The sequence below is a fragment of the Diospyros lotus genome, chromosome 5, assembly GCF_014633365.1.
Source record: "Diospyros lotus cultivar Yz01 chromosome 5, ASM1463336v1, whole genome shotgun sequence".
Lineage (NCBI taxonomy): Eukaryota > Viridiplantae > Streptophyta > Magnoliopsida > Ericales > Ebenaceae > Diospyros > Diospyros lotus.
In genome coordinates this window covers 11628320-11645462 of record NC_068342.1, presented here as the reverse complement: position 1 = coordinate 11645462, position 17143 = coordinate 11628320, and the positions used below count along the sequence as shown (strand labels likewise).

The 17143-nt window shown below is 34.0% G+C and overlaps 1 protein-coding gene across 1 annotated transcript; it reads right to left on the bottom strand.

Annotated features, from left to right (window-relative positions):
* Nucleotides 1-95: 95 nt before the first annotated feature.
* On the bottom strand, nucleotides 96-9162 carry LOC127802781 (uncharacterized). Its single transcript, XM_052338800.1, has 14 exons — nucleotides 8915-9162; nucleotides 7689-7778; nucleotides 7442-7599; nucleotides 5670-5742; nucleotides 4863-4937; nucleotides 4668-4778; nucleotides 4536-4578; nucleotides 3779-3872; nucleotides 3029-3131; nucleotides 2852-2947; nucleotides 2685-2717; nucleotides 2054-2153; nucleotides 667-751; nucleotides 96-512 (listed from the first exon to the last, which is right to left on the bottom strand). The coding sequence occupies exons 2-14, from the start codon at nucleotides 7767-7769 to the stop codon at nucleotides 374-376; spliced, it is 1191 nt and encodes a 396-aa protein (XP_052194760.1). The 5' UTR covers nucleotides 7770-7778; nucleotides 8915-9162; the 3' UTR covers nucleotides 96-373.
* Nucleotides 9163-17143: the final 7981 nt, after the last annotated feature.

Below are 17143 nucleotides of genomic sequence, written 5' to 3'. Positions count from 1 at the left end.
CAATTCGATGATTTTATCGTGAGAATTGACCCGGGATGGGAATAGGTCCCCAACAAATCCAACTAATTCCATTTTATGCGAAAAATATGTATAAAAATGAAGTACAAGATTTTCTTTTAAATTTTTATTATAATAAACATATAAATGGAGTTAATTAGCACCAATTTACATCCCTAAGAATGACAATGGAACTCGATTGGGGCTTGAAAGGACAGAGTGTAATGATTTCTATTTAATTTTCACATACAAGTACGGAAGAAATCAATGGCAAATAAGCTAAGATCTTTTTCAGTAGTGACAAACAATATCTGACTAAGCTTACAAAATTATAAAGCCCCGTCACGTCATGTTTGGGTTTGCTCATGGTCGTTGGCTATGAAGGAAGTATTCTGCTGGGGGCAGGTTTCTGGGTTTTCAGGCCAAACAAATTTTCGAATAACGTAGGTGCCATTGGCGGAAGGCTCATAGGCTGAGGAGCCATGAAGTTAACAATCTTTTCATGCACATGATACCTGCAAAACATTCCAATAGTGAATATAAATAAAATAGAATAGTACGCGAAGAGATGAACCCACCTCACTTAGTAGAATTAAGATTTGATATGTTACTATAAACAAAGAGATGAATTGGCAGGAGATGAGAACCTAAGTACAAGACAATGCTTACCTGATCTTGCGACTCTTTGAGGCCCGTCGGTCAACGATTTTCCTTTTCTTTGTTTGCATTCTCTTGATAGCATAAAAGGCTGTTTCTGTGCATTGGTAAAAAATGAAAAGATGGAATGAATTCCAGAAAAAGATGGTATGCCACAATCAACATCCATCATTCCAAGAAGCATGACGCCAAAAAAGCGAATACTTCAGGGTTAGGTTAATTACCCCAAAAAAGACCCATGTTTTACTGTGTTTTTAATTATGTATCGAATTTTTACTTTTTTCAATATTAGGACTAGACTTTTAATTTGTCTCGAATATGTACTGCCATTAAGTCTGTTGTTAAAAGAGGAGATTAATCATTGACTTGTCATAGTCAATAAATGACATGGATTTAAAAAAGATGAACTGGCCAATGAGGTGGCAGGAAATGCCCCCACTTCCCTTCAAATCTCCTATCTCCTAAATAGGATAGACCAAATCAAACAGTAGGGTAATGCCAACTAAGAATTTAGTACCTTCTATAAAGTGAATAAACATAACATTCAAAATTGTTACCTGTTTATAAGCCACGTCATTTAAATGAGGATTGTTTTAACATAAGACAGACAAAGGTACAAATTTGGAATAAATTGAAAGACTGGTCCTAGAATTGAAAAAATTAAAGTTTGGTACATAATCAGAAACCCTGTAAAAAGTGGGATCTTTTTTTTGGTAAATAACTAACCCTTTAGAATTTAAGACTAAAATTTCTGACTTCAGATTGTAAAAATGTTCATTGGAGCTCCTTTATATTACTGTTGATAGGTGATACCAACTTGGATGGGTTGCTGATAAACTAATCAAGTATGTAATAACACTGGAGAACCTGAGGACTGGATGAAGGGCAGAGTAATTTGACCTGAGAGAGAGTTAGGTAGGGGACTAATCATTGGTTGGATGATTGTTTTGGTTAGAACAAAACATTTATGGTCAACAATTAATGAAAATGTAATGAAAATTTATGTAATAGGGTCTACAGTAATTTATTCCATGTGCCATGAGAAGTATACGCATGCGCTACATTTGTGTTTTTTAACCTTTCATGAAAGCGATACAGGGCATAAAAATTTGTTCTGAGATCATTTGGTCCCATATTTATATTTTGACTAATATTTGAATTGATAACTTCTTGTAACGTCCTACGCAGTTGAACATAGTAATCAACAAAAGAGCTTGTAAATCTAGCTACACAAGAGCTGAGTGAAGCTTAAAATTAAGGATAATATAGCTTGATTTGGCTCAAGGTCTTAAATCAGTTAGGTTCTTTGTGTCAGAGTTTGTTCATAAGCACCAAGAAATTCTGCATTTGTAACTTGGTTAGTTTCTCCATTTAGTATAATTTGACTGGAGTACTTTACCAGATGTTGTCCCATCAAATGTCTCAAAAAATTCCTTCAGTAATTGCTGATAAAATTCAGAGTCATCCAACAGCTCTGGGTCACCATTCGCTCTCAATTCCTGATCAGAGAGCAGCAATGAGTTACCTTATATCGACCAGATTAAAACGAACAAAAACGAGTTTAGCAGCTAAAATTTAGTTTGGTATCGCCTCTAAACAGCTGATGACTATACCCTAATATCTTCTTCTAGCAGCATCACAAACTATCTTTTCTTTATTAATACCAGATGTGATACATTGATTTCCATACAAGCTTCAGAAATTCTGCAGGATGTTCCAACAAGCCATAAATTGGATTCCATTTCAACATCATCGTCAACTACACCTCATCCTAACCAAGTTAGGATTGGTGGCATAGCATTCATAATGCCTATTGACTTCTAAAAGTCACATTGACAACATGAATCCATGCATGAGAACAATGTGGCAAAGTTTTACACCAGATTCTTTTTCAACAGCATTTACATAATTTTAACACTTTTAAGTTAAACTAAATAGCCACTACAGAAACCTTTGTTTGTTTCTGCAGGGTCAGGGGACTGGGGGCCTTAAAAAACACTCCCTAATAAGTCACCAAATTAAATTTGGACCTGTTCTGCAGTATTGCTCTCTGCTTCTGGAACCTGACATTAGAAATTAATGATTTAGCATACAGACAAAATATGAAAAGGAAAACTTACCTTACATATATTAAACATAATCACATTCAAAATGCACTCCTATGGGAACGAACAGAAAACCAGACTTGTGAACTTACAGTCCCAAATATAGCAACAGTTGACTGGTTTTGTTGCATTCCCTTTATCATTCTACTTGGATCTCTCATATAAGCAGCAACTTGCTCACTAATATTCTGTAGGAGAATCAATAAATGAAGTGAGTTTGATATCATGTCTAAGAGCAGAAAAATATCAATTGAATTCAAGAAGCAAACCTGGTTGAATGCATGCAATTTGCTTTTAAAGGCAGCAGCACCGGTTGTCACTTGTGTCTTTCTCTGCCACCTATCTATAGATTTGTCCCTAAAAGAAGCTATTCTACAACACGAGCACCAACAGTCTCAGTCAAATTGAAATTGTTGAATATATGTGGACTGGACAAAATATGCAAAAATGCGACTGGGGAGAAGACCAAAAAGCAGCAAGTAGGACAAAATTCAAAAGGAAAAAATAAGTTAATTGATGCTACTGTCCAGAATTTCACAGCTTCGAAGTTTCAACACTACATGTATTATAAAAAAGTTGTGTAACATAACACTCGGCACATATGGTTCTTCTTGTCAATACTTCAGATAACAGGGAATAATGAATGGCGCATGTTTTTTTGCTCTGATGGTGTGATAAGCATTCTCAAATAGGCCCCAAAAGGATTTTATCACTCTAGTAATAAATGAAGGCGGGCAAAGCTATGCATACAGCTTGGTGCACCAAGTGAAGCAAGCAGGTGAAATTTTTGAGCTTGACATACAGAACCAATGTTTAACTCTACAGCATGGGCAGCACACATGACGTATCTAGAATCCACCCCCCCCCCCCCCCCCCCCCGCGCCGGAAAAAAAAAATACTGTTGAACAAATCTGACGTGATGCATGTAAATGAAATTTGCTACTGTCAGTTTATTATTATTATATGTAATTGCTCAGTTCAAATAGCAAGTAATCATCAAGTACATTATGGTAAAGTACCTTGCATGCATTTCAGAAATCAGAGACCATTCTTCATCTTCTTCAGTAGGCCCACTAGAAGCTGCTAAATGTTTGAGTGGTTCCCCAGAGTTACCTTCGTTATAAATTCACATTTGTCATAAGCATGATGAACCAGAAACCATCAGGGATGTGTAAATACACAATCATCATTTTGCAATGAATATAAGGCGAACCAGAAAATTAGAACCCAAAAAGTAATGGATCACAAAAAACAAGTACTGAAAAAGTCACTAATATCCAAAAATATCACTCTAAGAGGACTCAATTATCAGTTGAAGACTCTTGTAAAGAGACATTTAAGTCGTTAATAAGATATTTCTAAATTATGAGGTTAAAAAGGTTCTACCAATTTTTGGTAACTCTCAAAGCTATAGGAGACTCTAGAGATATCAACTGGTTTACAGGAATCCAATCCATTTCAACAAAGGTCATTCCAACCATAGGACATATGCTCTTAACAATAGGGATCCAGGCTCCTGTCAGTGGACTGACCGTATCCTGCATCTCACCAGCAACACAACAACAGAGAGAAAAAATATTGTTCCCTTCCGTGAGGATAACATATGATATTCTATTCATCGACTAGAAAGGGATCTGAATGCCCTTCCCTAGCTATTTTGAGCCACAACCAAGGTCAAGGAGCGCAAAGAATTAGAGCTATGAAGAACCTCAAAAGTAAGTAATGCCAAAAATTCATGTTTTGGAATGTAATACTGCATAAGTTTACATGCCATACCATCTTTCTCTTGAGCAATGGAGGGATTCTTCTCCAGTAACGCCTGACAAAATAAACATTTTTTCACAAAACACACAAGAAAAAGAGAAAATAAGGGAGAGCATGTAAGACCATCTTAGTGAAATGTCATACTTCCTGTAACTCCAGTAAAGAATCCAAAGTCTCCTTAGATGAGGTAATCAACTCTGAATAGGCTTCATTCACTTTACTGTCTGAATCACAAAATGAAGATCTAACAGGCTCCTGGAAATTTCACCATGTCTCGAATTAAAGGTTCCAGTAGAAATAAAAACAAGAACAGACAAGCAAGATATCAACCAATCAGACCTTTGGGAGTCTATTTGAATTTGAGAATGCTTTTTGCAGCAAGAATCGCAACTCAAGAGTCTTATCCCAGAGGGCCTGGCAGGTAAGAAAAGAGAATGTTTGATTAATATTTTAGAAAATATACAGAAAAATTTTGCAGAAAGCTGCAATAGAAACAAACCACCAAGAAGAGTAACTACATACTAGGAGTTTTTCTGTCTAAACTCCTATATGAGCAATTACCATTCGTGTATAAATTTGTCCAATCTAAATAATAAAGTGAGGAGTTTTTCTGTCTAAAATCAATAGGCACCAATAATTCCCACATAGACAACCATAACCATACAGCCTCTACAGTTTGAGTAAAAAAGGGTTGCCAAATGGAAAGAAGAAATTAATCAAGACATCACAAGCTAGGTCCATTACTGGAAGTGCTTATGTTCACTGGAAGGAGGGAGACAATCTTATAAAAGGAGGCTGTCACATACCAGGGGTAGCTATGTAATTGTGCCTCCTATAGTCTGTTATGGATATTTTCTCTTTTATCTTTTTTTCCTGTAGCTGATGCGGTTACAAATCTGTTATATCGCACATGGTAGCAGCTGTGAGCCTATCTATAGGGCCACATCAGGAAGATGGATTATTGATGAATGAAATCGATTGAATATTCTCTCTAATTCTCTCCTATCTTCTTCTTCTCTCTCTCTTTCTCTCCGTTCTCTCTCCCCCTTCTCTTTCTCTTAATTTCAATTGGTTTCCCCTCAAATACCCCTTGTCAGATTCAGCAATCTGACACAGGCATCATGAACAAGATCAATGGCATTTTACCTTCTGGTTTTTGACTGCTTGACCTTTCAGCAGATCCTCATCCTTCTGGCGCTTCAGATTCCTCAATATACCCCTGTAGAAGAAGTGATTAAAAATCACTACTGCATAAATAGCAGATCATGGGTATTCATATAATTAATTCAATTCTATAACACTCCTAATTCTTCAAAAATATATATACACGCACATATAAATATACATTTCAAATTCATGACTGATAAATAAGGTGCAATTCTACATGACCTTTTCCACCCTTTCCTATGATTCTTAGTGTACAAATAAACTTAACCCTAGGAGTTAGTGTTTGTAGGAGATACATACAAAAAAGCTATGTTGTGGATATAGGAAGCAAAGAACATTATCTTGCAGGCTCCACCTAAGGACTTTGGGAACAAAACACTCTTTTATACAGTATCAATAACGGACAAAGTGGGTAATAAGCAAAGAAAGTCAGCTAGCAGGACACCACTTAAGGACCTTGAGAATAAATCATTGTGGAATATCATAATTAACTAAGAGAAAAACCATCTCTTGTCAAACAGCATCAGTAACCGACAACATGAGAGTTTAATCATCTATCCTGCTGGAGGAGATTACTATTGTCGTCCTCCTCCTGACAAAGTATTTAACAGTGATTATGTCAACTAAGTCATACACAAGAATGTTTTTTTTTTTTAAACAAGAGTACCATAATTTTTGTCAAAAACTAATTTGGATTGCACTGTAATTAGAGATGCTTTTATTACAAAACCTTGAGATAAAAGAAAGAACCACAGAGAAAGTAAGGGCATTCGTAAATTAAGTAGAAAACAGTAAAGTGAGTTATTTTTCTACCTTTTAATGGCCCAAAATATTAAATAAACTGTGCACTTAAGGCTGCGAATGAGAATATATCATAATGTACAAGAACTACATTCACTGCTATAGTTGTACTACAATTACACGGGAACTTGGAAAACCAAAAATTGCCCTTATAATAGCTTTTAGATAACTTATCTTAAACAGAAAAATCTTATCAGAATTATTGTTTCCATAAATTATTCTAACATATCTTGAAATCAATCCTTTCTGTAGCAAAAGCCTTTTCTAAATACTTTCAATATTCAAATCAAGACGTCACAATTGATCAAATAATATGAATAAGTTACTAGTAAAAAGTGAATACATAGTTATTAACCATGATATTTATCAAGATGCCAAAAATCCAAATTTCAATTATCATTACTATTACAATAATTTCTATCTATAGAGCAAGGATAAAGAAAAATACTGAAACACAGCACTTGATTCAGATATGAATCATACGATCAATTAAGGTCAATAACTTGACCTAATGAAATAAGAACTCCCCCTTTAGTTATTTTAGTCAAAATTATTAACTAGTTCATTATGGAATTGATTGATTGGCTTCCATTTCAATAAAAGACTTTTTTTATAGGAAGGACTAGAATATCTGTTAATTTATTGACTTAATTTTTTGTTCTGCTGCCAAAATTATTACTGCATTTCTCCAAATTATTTACTAAATTTGTTAACCAACCCATTATCATATGTTTTGATAACAATTACACCATATTATGAAATTGAAGAAATCCAACACCCTAAAATTATCATATTCTAAAAAAAAGACCAAAAATTGGATACAGCTTAAGTGTCTCTTTCTCTTTTCTCGTTTTTTTTGATATGCTTGGTTAGATGGTATAATGGCATAACCAAATCCACATGAAAAAATCTGATTCATGTGAGTGCATTATGCTTAAAGGGGGCCTTACTGCTCCTGTTGACGCAGATCAGTCAATTCTTTGTTGAGATCTTCCATCTCACCATCTCTTTGGTTATCATTTTGCCCGGCACCATCTTCACTATCCGTGTTTTCCTCCTCACTGTCACCACTATATTCGTTGTCATCATTGTCATATTCATTCTCTATCTGCGTGACCAAAGCATGGTTACAAATAATAATCGGGAAAATAAGAATATTGATATAGCCAAAAAAAAAGTCAAAACTTAGTACTTTACATTTAGAATCTCTTCTTCACTTTCATCTTGCAAACTATTGTCACTTTCTTGTTTTCTTGGCCGCTTTGAGAATCTGCCCATTTTTATAGCCTACAATAAAAAAGAACCATTAAATCATTAACTTTTACACTAATGCACATGCAAACTAGACCACTAGCTCATTAGGAACAAACAACAGAAACTTATGGAGCAACAGTAGACAATAGGAAATCACTACAAGCAATAAAGAACAAGTCTGCCTACATCAATAGAATAAAACTGACAACTACGTGAATAATAAAAAGAGAAATGGTTTAACTATGAAATATCATAATTAATTATCAAGACAAAATCAAACTATGAAGGTGATATGGCATTACTAAATTTATATCCATTATTTTAGGAGGAAAAAAACAATATTGAATTGGTGTCAAAAGACACTGTATTTGCTGATAGTTACTGATAGTAAATGCCAATGAGACCCCATTAAAAAAAATCTAAATATGACCTTTTTACAGAGTTTATGTTCTTCTATTCATTAAAGCATCTAAAAATCTTTCAGCTTATTTCTTTCTACGTAACAGCATGCTCTTCTAATCAATCGTGTTCCCATTTCTACACAAAGCTCCATGAAAGAATCACACTTGTTCTGTTTCAATTTTAAGGTGATGCATAAGGTCAACCTCACTTGAGTCTTCTTTTTGTTGGCATCTTTTTTTCCTTTTCCTTTTTTTGTTCTTAATTTTCCCCTGTTCAGCATATTTCACTGCAAAGCAAGATAATTCCCTCTTTTTCCTACCCAATAGCAATTAAAATCATTCTGAGTGCATATTTTGAGAAAAAAATAGAATGTAGCCACTGACAATATTCAGCTGGCTACAAACCAAAGTTTCATTAACTAACAATCTCATAATACGGCATTGCAATAGGGGTGAGTATTCGGCTAATTTCGGTGATAAGAGGATTTTTCCAAAACACAACATGCTAAAGAACGTTTATCAACACAATATGACTGCAACAGAAACCTCAATCAACAAGCAAAATATGATTTTCCATTTCAGATTTAAATCCAAACAAATAAAAAAACTGCAATGCAAAACCCAATGCAATCAGGCATTCTGGACAAACACATAGGAGAAGGATTTTTCAAGAAACAATGTTTTGCAGACAGAGGAATGGAAGAGAGGGAGGGGTGGTTTGCGGAGTTTGCCGCCGGCGGAAGAGAAGAGGGTGGGTCGCGGTGGTACCTGCTTCAGAGAAGGGGCGGATAACGGTGGAGGCGAGGGGTCGGAGAAGGCCTTCCGCGGAAGACAGGGAGTTGCGATGCAGATCTGGCTGCAGGAGATGGAAGGTCGTGGAAAGGGTGGTTTCCGGTGACCTTCGGCGGAGGACGAGAGGAGGCTGGGTTGTGGGTGTTGCCGGCGGCGGAGGAGGCGAACGGTCGCGGCGGCCGACGGCGGAAGCCAGCGGGTTGGGAAGCGCCGGTTTCCGGAAGATCAGGCCGCAAGAGATGGAAGGTCGGGAAATAGGTGTTTCCGGTGACTTTCGCCGGAGGAAGGTAGGAGGGTTGGTTACGGCGTTGCCGGCGGCGGATGAGGGAAGCAGAAGGTCACGATGGCTGACGACGGAAGACAGAGAGAGGTGGTGGTTTGGGGTGGAAGACGGCGAATGAAAGACAAAAAGAAGCAGAGACTACAAAGAACACGTACCTCACAGACGGCAGCGGATGGAGGCGGCGACACGGCGGAGGGAGGCAAGTGGGAGTGCAGGGAGAAACTCTGAAGTCTTAAAAGAGAGAGGGTTATATATGTGTGTGTGTGTGTGTGTGTTATTTTATAATTAACAAATTCTCTAATAATTGTCTTATTGGGTGATAAAATAATTATTTATTAAGAAATAAGTTATTTTATTTTTTAAAAATTAAAATTTACAAAATAAAATTTATCAATAGATTTAAAAATGTACTAAGTGACACTCATTATTCTATAATTAAAAAAATTTCTATAACAATATTAACACAAATATACTATGAAAATAAAATAAAACTCATAATCAAACTTTCAAATTAAAATTAAAAAATTAACCAAATAATTATCTACATATATTATATATACTATAGAAATAATAGACATTAATTCTTTTTACATATATCAAATTGTTATTTTTATATTTTTAATATTTAAAAATGAAATAAAAATTATAAAAAAAAGTTAATCCATTTAATCAGTAAACTATGATTCCTGCAAAAATTAATTAATTTTTGATAAGTGATTTTTAGTTATAAATAGACTAATTTTTTAATTCAATTACTTCGCATAATCCTATATAATAGATTCATAAGAGTGACCTGCTGTTTGAATAACACTATATAACATTAAATATTGTTCAAGGTGGACATCCAAGGGAGTGGGGCCCACGCCCTCATAGGCCCCCCTTCTAATTTTGCTAGTGTAAAATCTTATATAGCCGGCGGCGCACAACACAACAATTTTCTAGAATCGATATTATTAAAATTTGAATATTTTTTCACCGTAGTATTTATTAAAATGAGTAATACGAGCTTATATCAAAATAAAATTTAAATACTTTTTGAATCAGGATATGAAATTGTTGAGATAAGGATAGGAAATATTTAAAAATTTTTATTAGACTATTTGTTAAATTTTTTAAAATGCATTGGAGTATGTATTATTATTTTTTTATCTGTAAAGTTCAATATAAATTTATCTGAATAAGGAATAGATAAATTTATCTGGATAATCTAAGATAAGAAGTCATGTGACTTTTTTTCTAAGGGTTACTAAATAAATTTAATAAATACAATAAAAATACTTTTTTCTAGAATACTTTTTATATGTCACTTTTTTCAACCCACATATCGGTTAACAGGCACTACCTATGGGTATAAAATATGTTAAATTAATTAGGAATTTTAACATAAAAATTTATGTTAAGCTCAATGGTATGTAAATAAGATTTTGATGATAACAAAAATATTTTGATGATATAAATATATTTTATCAAAACATATAGTTTTATAGTAGAGATATATTTTATCAACTCATTGTACTGAAAAAATGTGTATGCTGAAATGACTAAGTATGTTAGGTCGATTTAAGTTGGCTAGAATGTTAGTCTTCGATCTTAGGTTGACTGAAGTTTAATTTAAGTCGACTAAAGTTGACTAGAATGTTTGTGTGTATCTTAGATTGATTGAAGTTTAACTTAGGTTGAGTGAAGTTGTTCAGAATGTTGGTTTCTATGCTTAGGCCGATCGGTTATTCGACTGAAGTTGGGATTTAGCCTACTGGACGACGTAGGTCGACCGAAGTGGCAACTTCAGTCGTCTAAAGTCCAACGATCGTTTCTGATTGTACTTGTTTTCTGCATCTCTTTTAAGAGTATATTTTTACAATATGCTTTTACCTTGTACCTCAAAATCATGGCCTAATTTACCAATGCAAAAAGTTAAATCTCTTTTTGAGAAAATGTGCTTTTGACTTACTTTTGCATATTCTAATTTTTTTTGTCCCTAACTCTCATGCCTTTTTGTAACACCCCACTTCTTAAGGTGTGTTATAAGTTAGGAAGTTTGGGACTTATATTTTTTTTTCATACCAAATTACATTATTTTTGAAATTCCCTTAGACCTATCTAGTGCCAAGCGAAACAATTCATACACTAGATTTAAATAAAATTTTATAAAGAGAAGTTGAAATCGAACCTGATCATAGCATTTCATACATACATAACCGAACATAGTACTTGTTACAAAGTTCTCACGATACATAAGCTTCCAAAGATAATTTAAAATGTACATTCTTGCTATACATAATACTAGAAATATTCATACTACAACAAAACATGGTACACTTACTCATTCCTCGACAACTCGTGTTGTTACACATTTTTGATTTTCGTACCATCACTACAAGTTCCGACTGGAACGTTTGAATATTACAGGGGTAAAAACTCAAATTAGATGATGAACCATCTAAGTAAGGGTACAAAATGTTTTATCATGTGTGTATGCAATGTTTTACTCATCGTAGGTGTTAACTGCACCTTTTATACTATCTACCATTTTTTACGGCCACCTCTTTAGAAATCGGGGTGTATGGGGGCATCCTTGGTAAAGTAGTGGTGCCAATTCGTACTCCCTATGACTATGATGCGCGTGATCAATGATATCAATGTGTACATATGCATTTCATAGCATGTCATGTGTGCAGTCTATGTGATGGATACATATTAGAGCATGTCAATATGATGAAAGCATTCCCGAAAATCGGGGTTTGAAACATGAATCACCTACAACCAACCATTTTCCATAAAACTAAATCAAGTTGGGAAGTACCACTTATATTTTAAAATTAAACTGTCTCGATAAGCGTGACAACCTTGATAAATGTGTCCAACGAGTTATTTCCCAATTCTCGGGCCCCAAGGGTTCCTAAAACATTAAATTTACTCAAGAATATCAATTTCCTATTTTTTTTCATAATTCTCATAGTTTCCACAATTTCTCCTTATTTTCTAAGTCTTATTTTCTAAAAAAAAATCATAATAAATATCTAAACCCTCATTTAACCCCATTTTTCTTCACTAATATTCTTAAAATAACATTTCTAGTCTTCTGGATTTTTCTTGTGATTTTTCAAATTAAATTCCTATTTTCCCTCTATTTTTGATAATAACAAAATTACCAAATAAATAGTTAATTTAGCATTTTTTCAATTTTTTTTCCAAAATAAGGCATAAATTAAATTCTAGGCTTTCTGAAAATTTTTCAGATTTTTTTTCCTTTCTTTTTTTTTTCCTCTTTATTTTCTTACCTGGCGTGTGCGTGTGGCCCATGCACCGCTTCCTCACGCACTGGCACATGCAGCCACACGCTTGACTCCCTGAGTTGTCTTCTCTTAGGTTGTACGGAAACGGAAACGAGAGACGTTTCCGATAGGAAACGGAAACGCGGAAACGACATTTTCTTAAAAAGGTAGGAAACGGAAACGCGGGGTAAACTGTAAATTTAAAAAATATAGGGTTTTTTTTATAAATATAATTTTTAATATAGAAAAAATATTCAAGTATAAATAATAAACATAAATTTTATAATGTATTTAAATAAATATAAAATAAAATTCATAATTAATTATATCAACAAAAACATGACAACAACCACAATTAAATATATAAACAAAACATCACAGCCACAAAACATCACAACACCCACAATTAAATATATAAACAAAACATCACAGCCACAAAAACATCACAATAGCCAAAGAATGATAGGAATGGAGATCAAAAAATACATACAAAAACACAGGGAATGAATACATACAAAATTAAAAACATCACAACAGCCAAAGAATGGCAGCGACAGAGATCAAAAAATATATACAAAAACACAGGAAAGGAATATATACAAAAACATCACAACAGCCAAAGAATGGCAGCGACGGAGATAAAAAAATACATACAAAAACAGAGCGAAGGAATACATACAAAAACTGGAAGCAGACCGCATGGGCGTGGGTGATCGAAACCAAGGGAAGGAAGCAGACGGTGACAAAGCAGATGGCAACGACGGAGATTGAACTGGAAGAAGAAGAAGCGGCGACGAAGCAGATGGCAGTGACGGAGATTGAACTGGAAGAAGAAGAAGCGGCGATGAAGCAAATAAGATTGAACTGGAAGAAGAAGAAGAAGAGAGGGAAGGAGGCACAACATAATTTTTTTGGGTAAGCACTGCTAAGCCATCTTACTAAGCAGATGGCGTGCGCTGGAAACGCGTTTCCAGCCGGAAACGTGTTTCCAGCCAAGAATTTATAATTCTGAAACGGCCCAAATATTTTGAAAAATTACACAAACGGCCCGAAAAATGTTTCCGGCAGTTTTTTCCGTTTTCGAAACGGGAAACGGTTCGGAAACGCCAAAACGGCACCTCCGAGCAGTTTTCCGAGCCGTTTCTGTGCTTCATAGGTCTTCTCTGGCGGCCACTTCACTGTCAGTAACCCTGCCGCACCACGAAGCTTCGAAACGAGCTTCTACCCCCCTTAAACCCGACCCCCATGATCTCGAAAATGGCTTCAGAATCCAGAAAAAACAATTAAAAATACCTCATTTTGGCGTTCGAAGGTGCGGCTTCAGCGGTTGCGCGATTTTCCGGCAAGGCCTCGATTCCCCACTTCCTTTGTTTCGTTAGCCACCAAATGCTCTAGAAATCTTTCTCACGACGTAAGGATTAAAACCCTACTCACCAATCTCTCAAACACTGCCCCAAACACCCGATCTTGGAAGTAAAAGTTTCTGATGAAGTGGGATGCTCGAACGCGGCTATTTATAGCCAAAACCGGCCACGAGTTATCCTATCAAGGGGGGCCACGCGTCCTAAAGGCCACTCCGACGGCCATTTTAGCATTAATGTGCCCTCTCTCATCTGATAGCTTGCTGCAGGCGCGACCAGAGCATGGCCATTGCGCCTGCTCCGATTTTTTTTTATATATATAATATACATATATACATATATACGAATTTATACAATAGTATAAAAATCCCAATTTTAATACATAATATTTATATAATTTTTGGCATTTTTAACTATGCTTAAGCTATACAATATAAATAAATTTATACATACCTAATTTTATTAAATTTACTGATAAACACTAAAATTATAATTATGCTTATTTATTTACGACGTCCCAAGGGTATTACACTATTTGTCTTGAAAAGCTTATGATTAATTTTGTTATCAAGTTGTTTCCTTGACTTTCCCAGGTTAATTTTATTTTGCACAATTTTTTTTTTCTAATATATTTGTAAACCAAGATCCCAACAAATGCTGAAATGTTTCAGTTGCAACCTAAAAAAGTTCAAGAGTTTTTTGAATTTCAAAAATGTTCCTTACTTCTCTTTATATATAACAGTTAGTTATCTCAAAATGTTTGTATAAATATGAGGTGAGTTTAAAGGCCAAAGAGATAGAAAACAAACTATTGAAAAGAACATTCAAACAAGAGTGAAACTTCAAGTGCTGAAAGTGTTGCTGGTTGGTGGAACTCTCAAGTGGTGACTTGTTTGATTTTGCCTCTTGGTTGTAAGTTTGTTTTTACTCACTTATTGTGTGAGGGATTTTTGCTAGATGTGTGCTAGTGATTGTTCTTGCCTACACAAGGGATTGTATGTTTGGTTTTAACTCCAACTAAAAGCTAGTATTATTTTTTTTTTAGTGATACTCTCAAGCTTAGTCTTGAGAGATAGGAGTAAGGTCGTAAGAGTTTGAACTTCTATAATTTTTTTTTGTGTTTTTGTGGTTGCTTGATCTTATTATTTATATTATTGTTGCAATCACCACTTAACTAAGATAACAATTTAAGAGCTTTCAGCAAAAGATAAAAATATTAATTTTTAAAAAACCCAATTTACCCTGTCTTGGATATTTATCTAGGCAACAATTTATACAATCAACAATCATCCTCTAAACACTTTTAATATATAGTTTGGCTTCAAATTTGGGTTTTCCTAGTAACTCAAATTAACCCCAAAACTCACAAGAAAAAAGGTAAAGAACTCACCTACTCAAGGATGCCCAAGTTTTGTATGCCTGGTTCAATCAAAGTTGAGTTATAATAGGAGAGATGTATCCAACTCCCCCATTATCCATATCAAAATATTCTTAATGATTAAGGAAATTCATAATTATTGCCCCCATACGCGATTAATAAGAGTTGATCCATGCCATTTAGTAGGTGATGCAAGTTGGAGTATCGTTGGAGCACCGTTGGATCAAGTAAAATTGCCATTTACATATATGATAATGAAGATAAAGATTATGCTTATTATTTTTCATTTTTGACAACTTTGCATTTCCATATGCGTGATTGGGATTAACATTATCATGCTGCTTAATAATGGACTGATTAGTGCCTATGTGACTGATAATCTAGTCATGTCACAATTTTTGTGGCATGCACAATTAGTATATTTAAAAACATGATTTAGTATAACTTGAGTCAATACTAAGATAAGACTTTATGTGAAATTCACTGCGGTCACAATTTGACAAATCTATTTAATATTGACAAAAAATTAAATAAAAACAAATGAAGCGTGATTTAAAAAAAAAATTGTATTTACTTGCCATTAAAAGATTATTTATAACTTATTTGGTCGTTGTGCTGTCCATCTTCTTCTATTCTCAAGGCGTCTATTCGTGCAATTTGGTTTCCAAATGGGGTTTCAATCGCTAATCTAGACTTGGGATAATTAAAAGATGATTTAAAGACTTTGCCCTTTTTTGTCGAATTGAAAACTAGAGAATGGGTCTTGGTTTATTCGAATTTTTTGATTTTTAATTGGGTGATCGTTGATAAAGATGGGAAATGAAGGAAGATTTCCACGACAAAGGTTTGGCCTTGGCTTTCTAGTATATATTTTGGTTTTGTTATATTTGATCTTAGTTTGCTATTTGGGGTTAGGAAACTAGTGTAACACCTCGGATTTTTAAGATAATACAAAAAAAAAATATGATATATTATTTTAGATAAACAAAAATATGTTTAATGACAATTTCATATGATTTAATGACATTTCAGTAACATTGCAAGTGCTTGAAACCCTTTTCTATTGAATCAGGGGCATCTTGTTAATTTGTCAAAGGTTTCATTTTGTATAATTTTCCAATGTATAGGGCCTTACTATAATTTCTTAAAGATTGTTGGGGTTTTTTTTTAAATGTAATTCCTAGAGATTTTCAAGGGTTAAGTGAGAGCTTAAATTGCAGTGGGTTTAAGCATAATTAACAAAAATTATAAGTGTAATATATCAAAAATAAAAGGACAAAACAATGGGATTGATTTGGAATTATCAAGCTCGAGGGGGCAAAGGTATAATTTTAAAAAATTTGCAACTTGCAGGGCAACTTTGTGCTGCCACTAGCAATGGCCGAATTCTTAGGATCCGACTAGGGATGATAAAAAAAGAGGATGGGTGGCTAGGATCGGAGCTAGCCCAACAAAGTTGGGGGTCTCAGGTGAAAGAATTTGTTGAGGTCTTTGAGTATTCATTTTTTTTTTATAAAAAAATAAATAATACATTTTTTATACAAATATTTTATCATTTTATTAAATAAAAAAAGAAAAAAAATTAAAATTTAATCAACTACAAAATATAATAATCTCTTAATGATAATAAATTTTTAACTAAAATATAATGTCTTAGAGATAAGAAAAAAAATTCAAACAACTTACAACAATAAACAAAAATAAAAAAAATTAATTTTTCTTAAAACTCTAAGAAGATCAATGCGAGCAAAAAACTATACATTCATGATTTTCTTATAGAAAAAAACAAAATAAAACATTAAACTGATAGCAATAAAAAGATAAAATTCATCAATAATGAATAACTTTTTATTCTATAAATATGTGAGTTTTATGGAATATTGGGATTTGGGAACACCGCAATAAAGG

Bases quoted from the DNA above. Each gene is read 5' to 3' on its own strand.
- LOC127802781 (XM_052338800.1), bottom strand. From the start codon at position 7,769: ATGGGCAGATTCTCAAAGCGGCCAAGAAAACAAGAAAGTGACAATAGT. The intron at 3,873-4,535 runs GTATGGCATGTA...TTTATAACGAAG, and splicing joins CATTGCTCAAGAGAAAGATG to GTAACTCTGGGGAACCACTC. The intron at 3,132-3,778 runs GTACTTTACCAT...CTCGTGTTGTAG, and splicing joins ATTTCTGAAATGCATGCAAG to AATAGCTTCTTTTAGGGACA.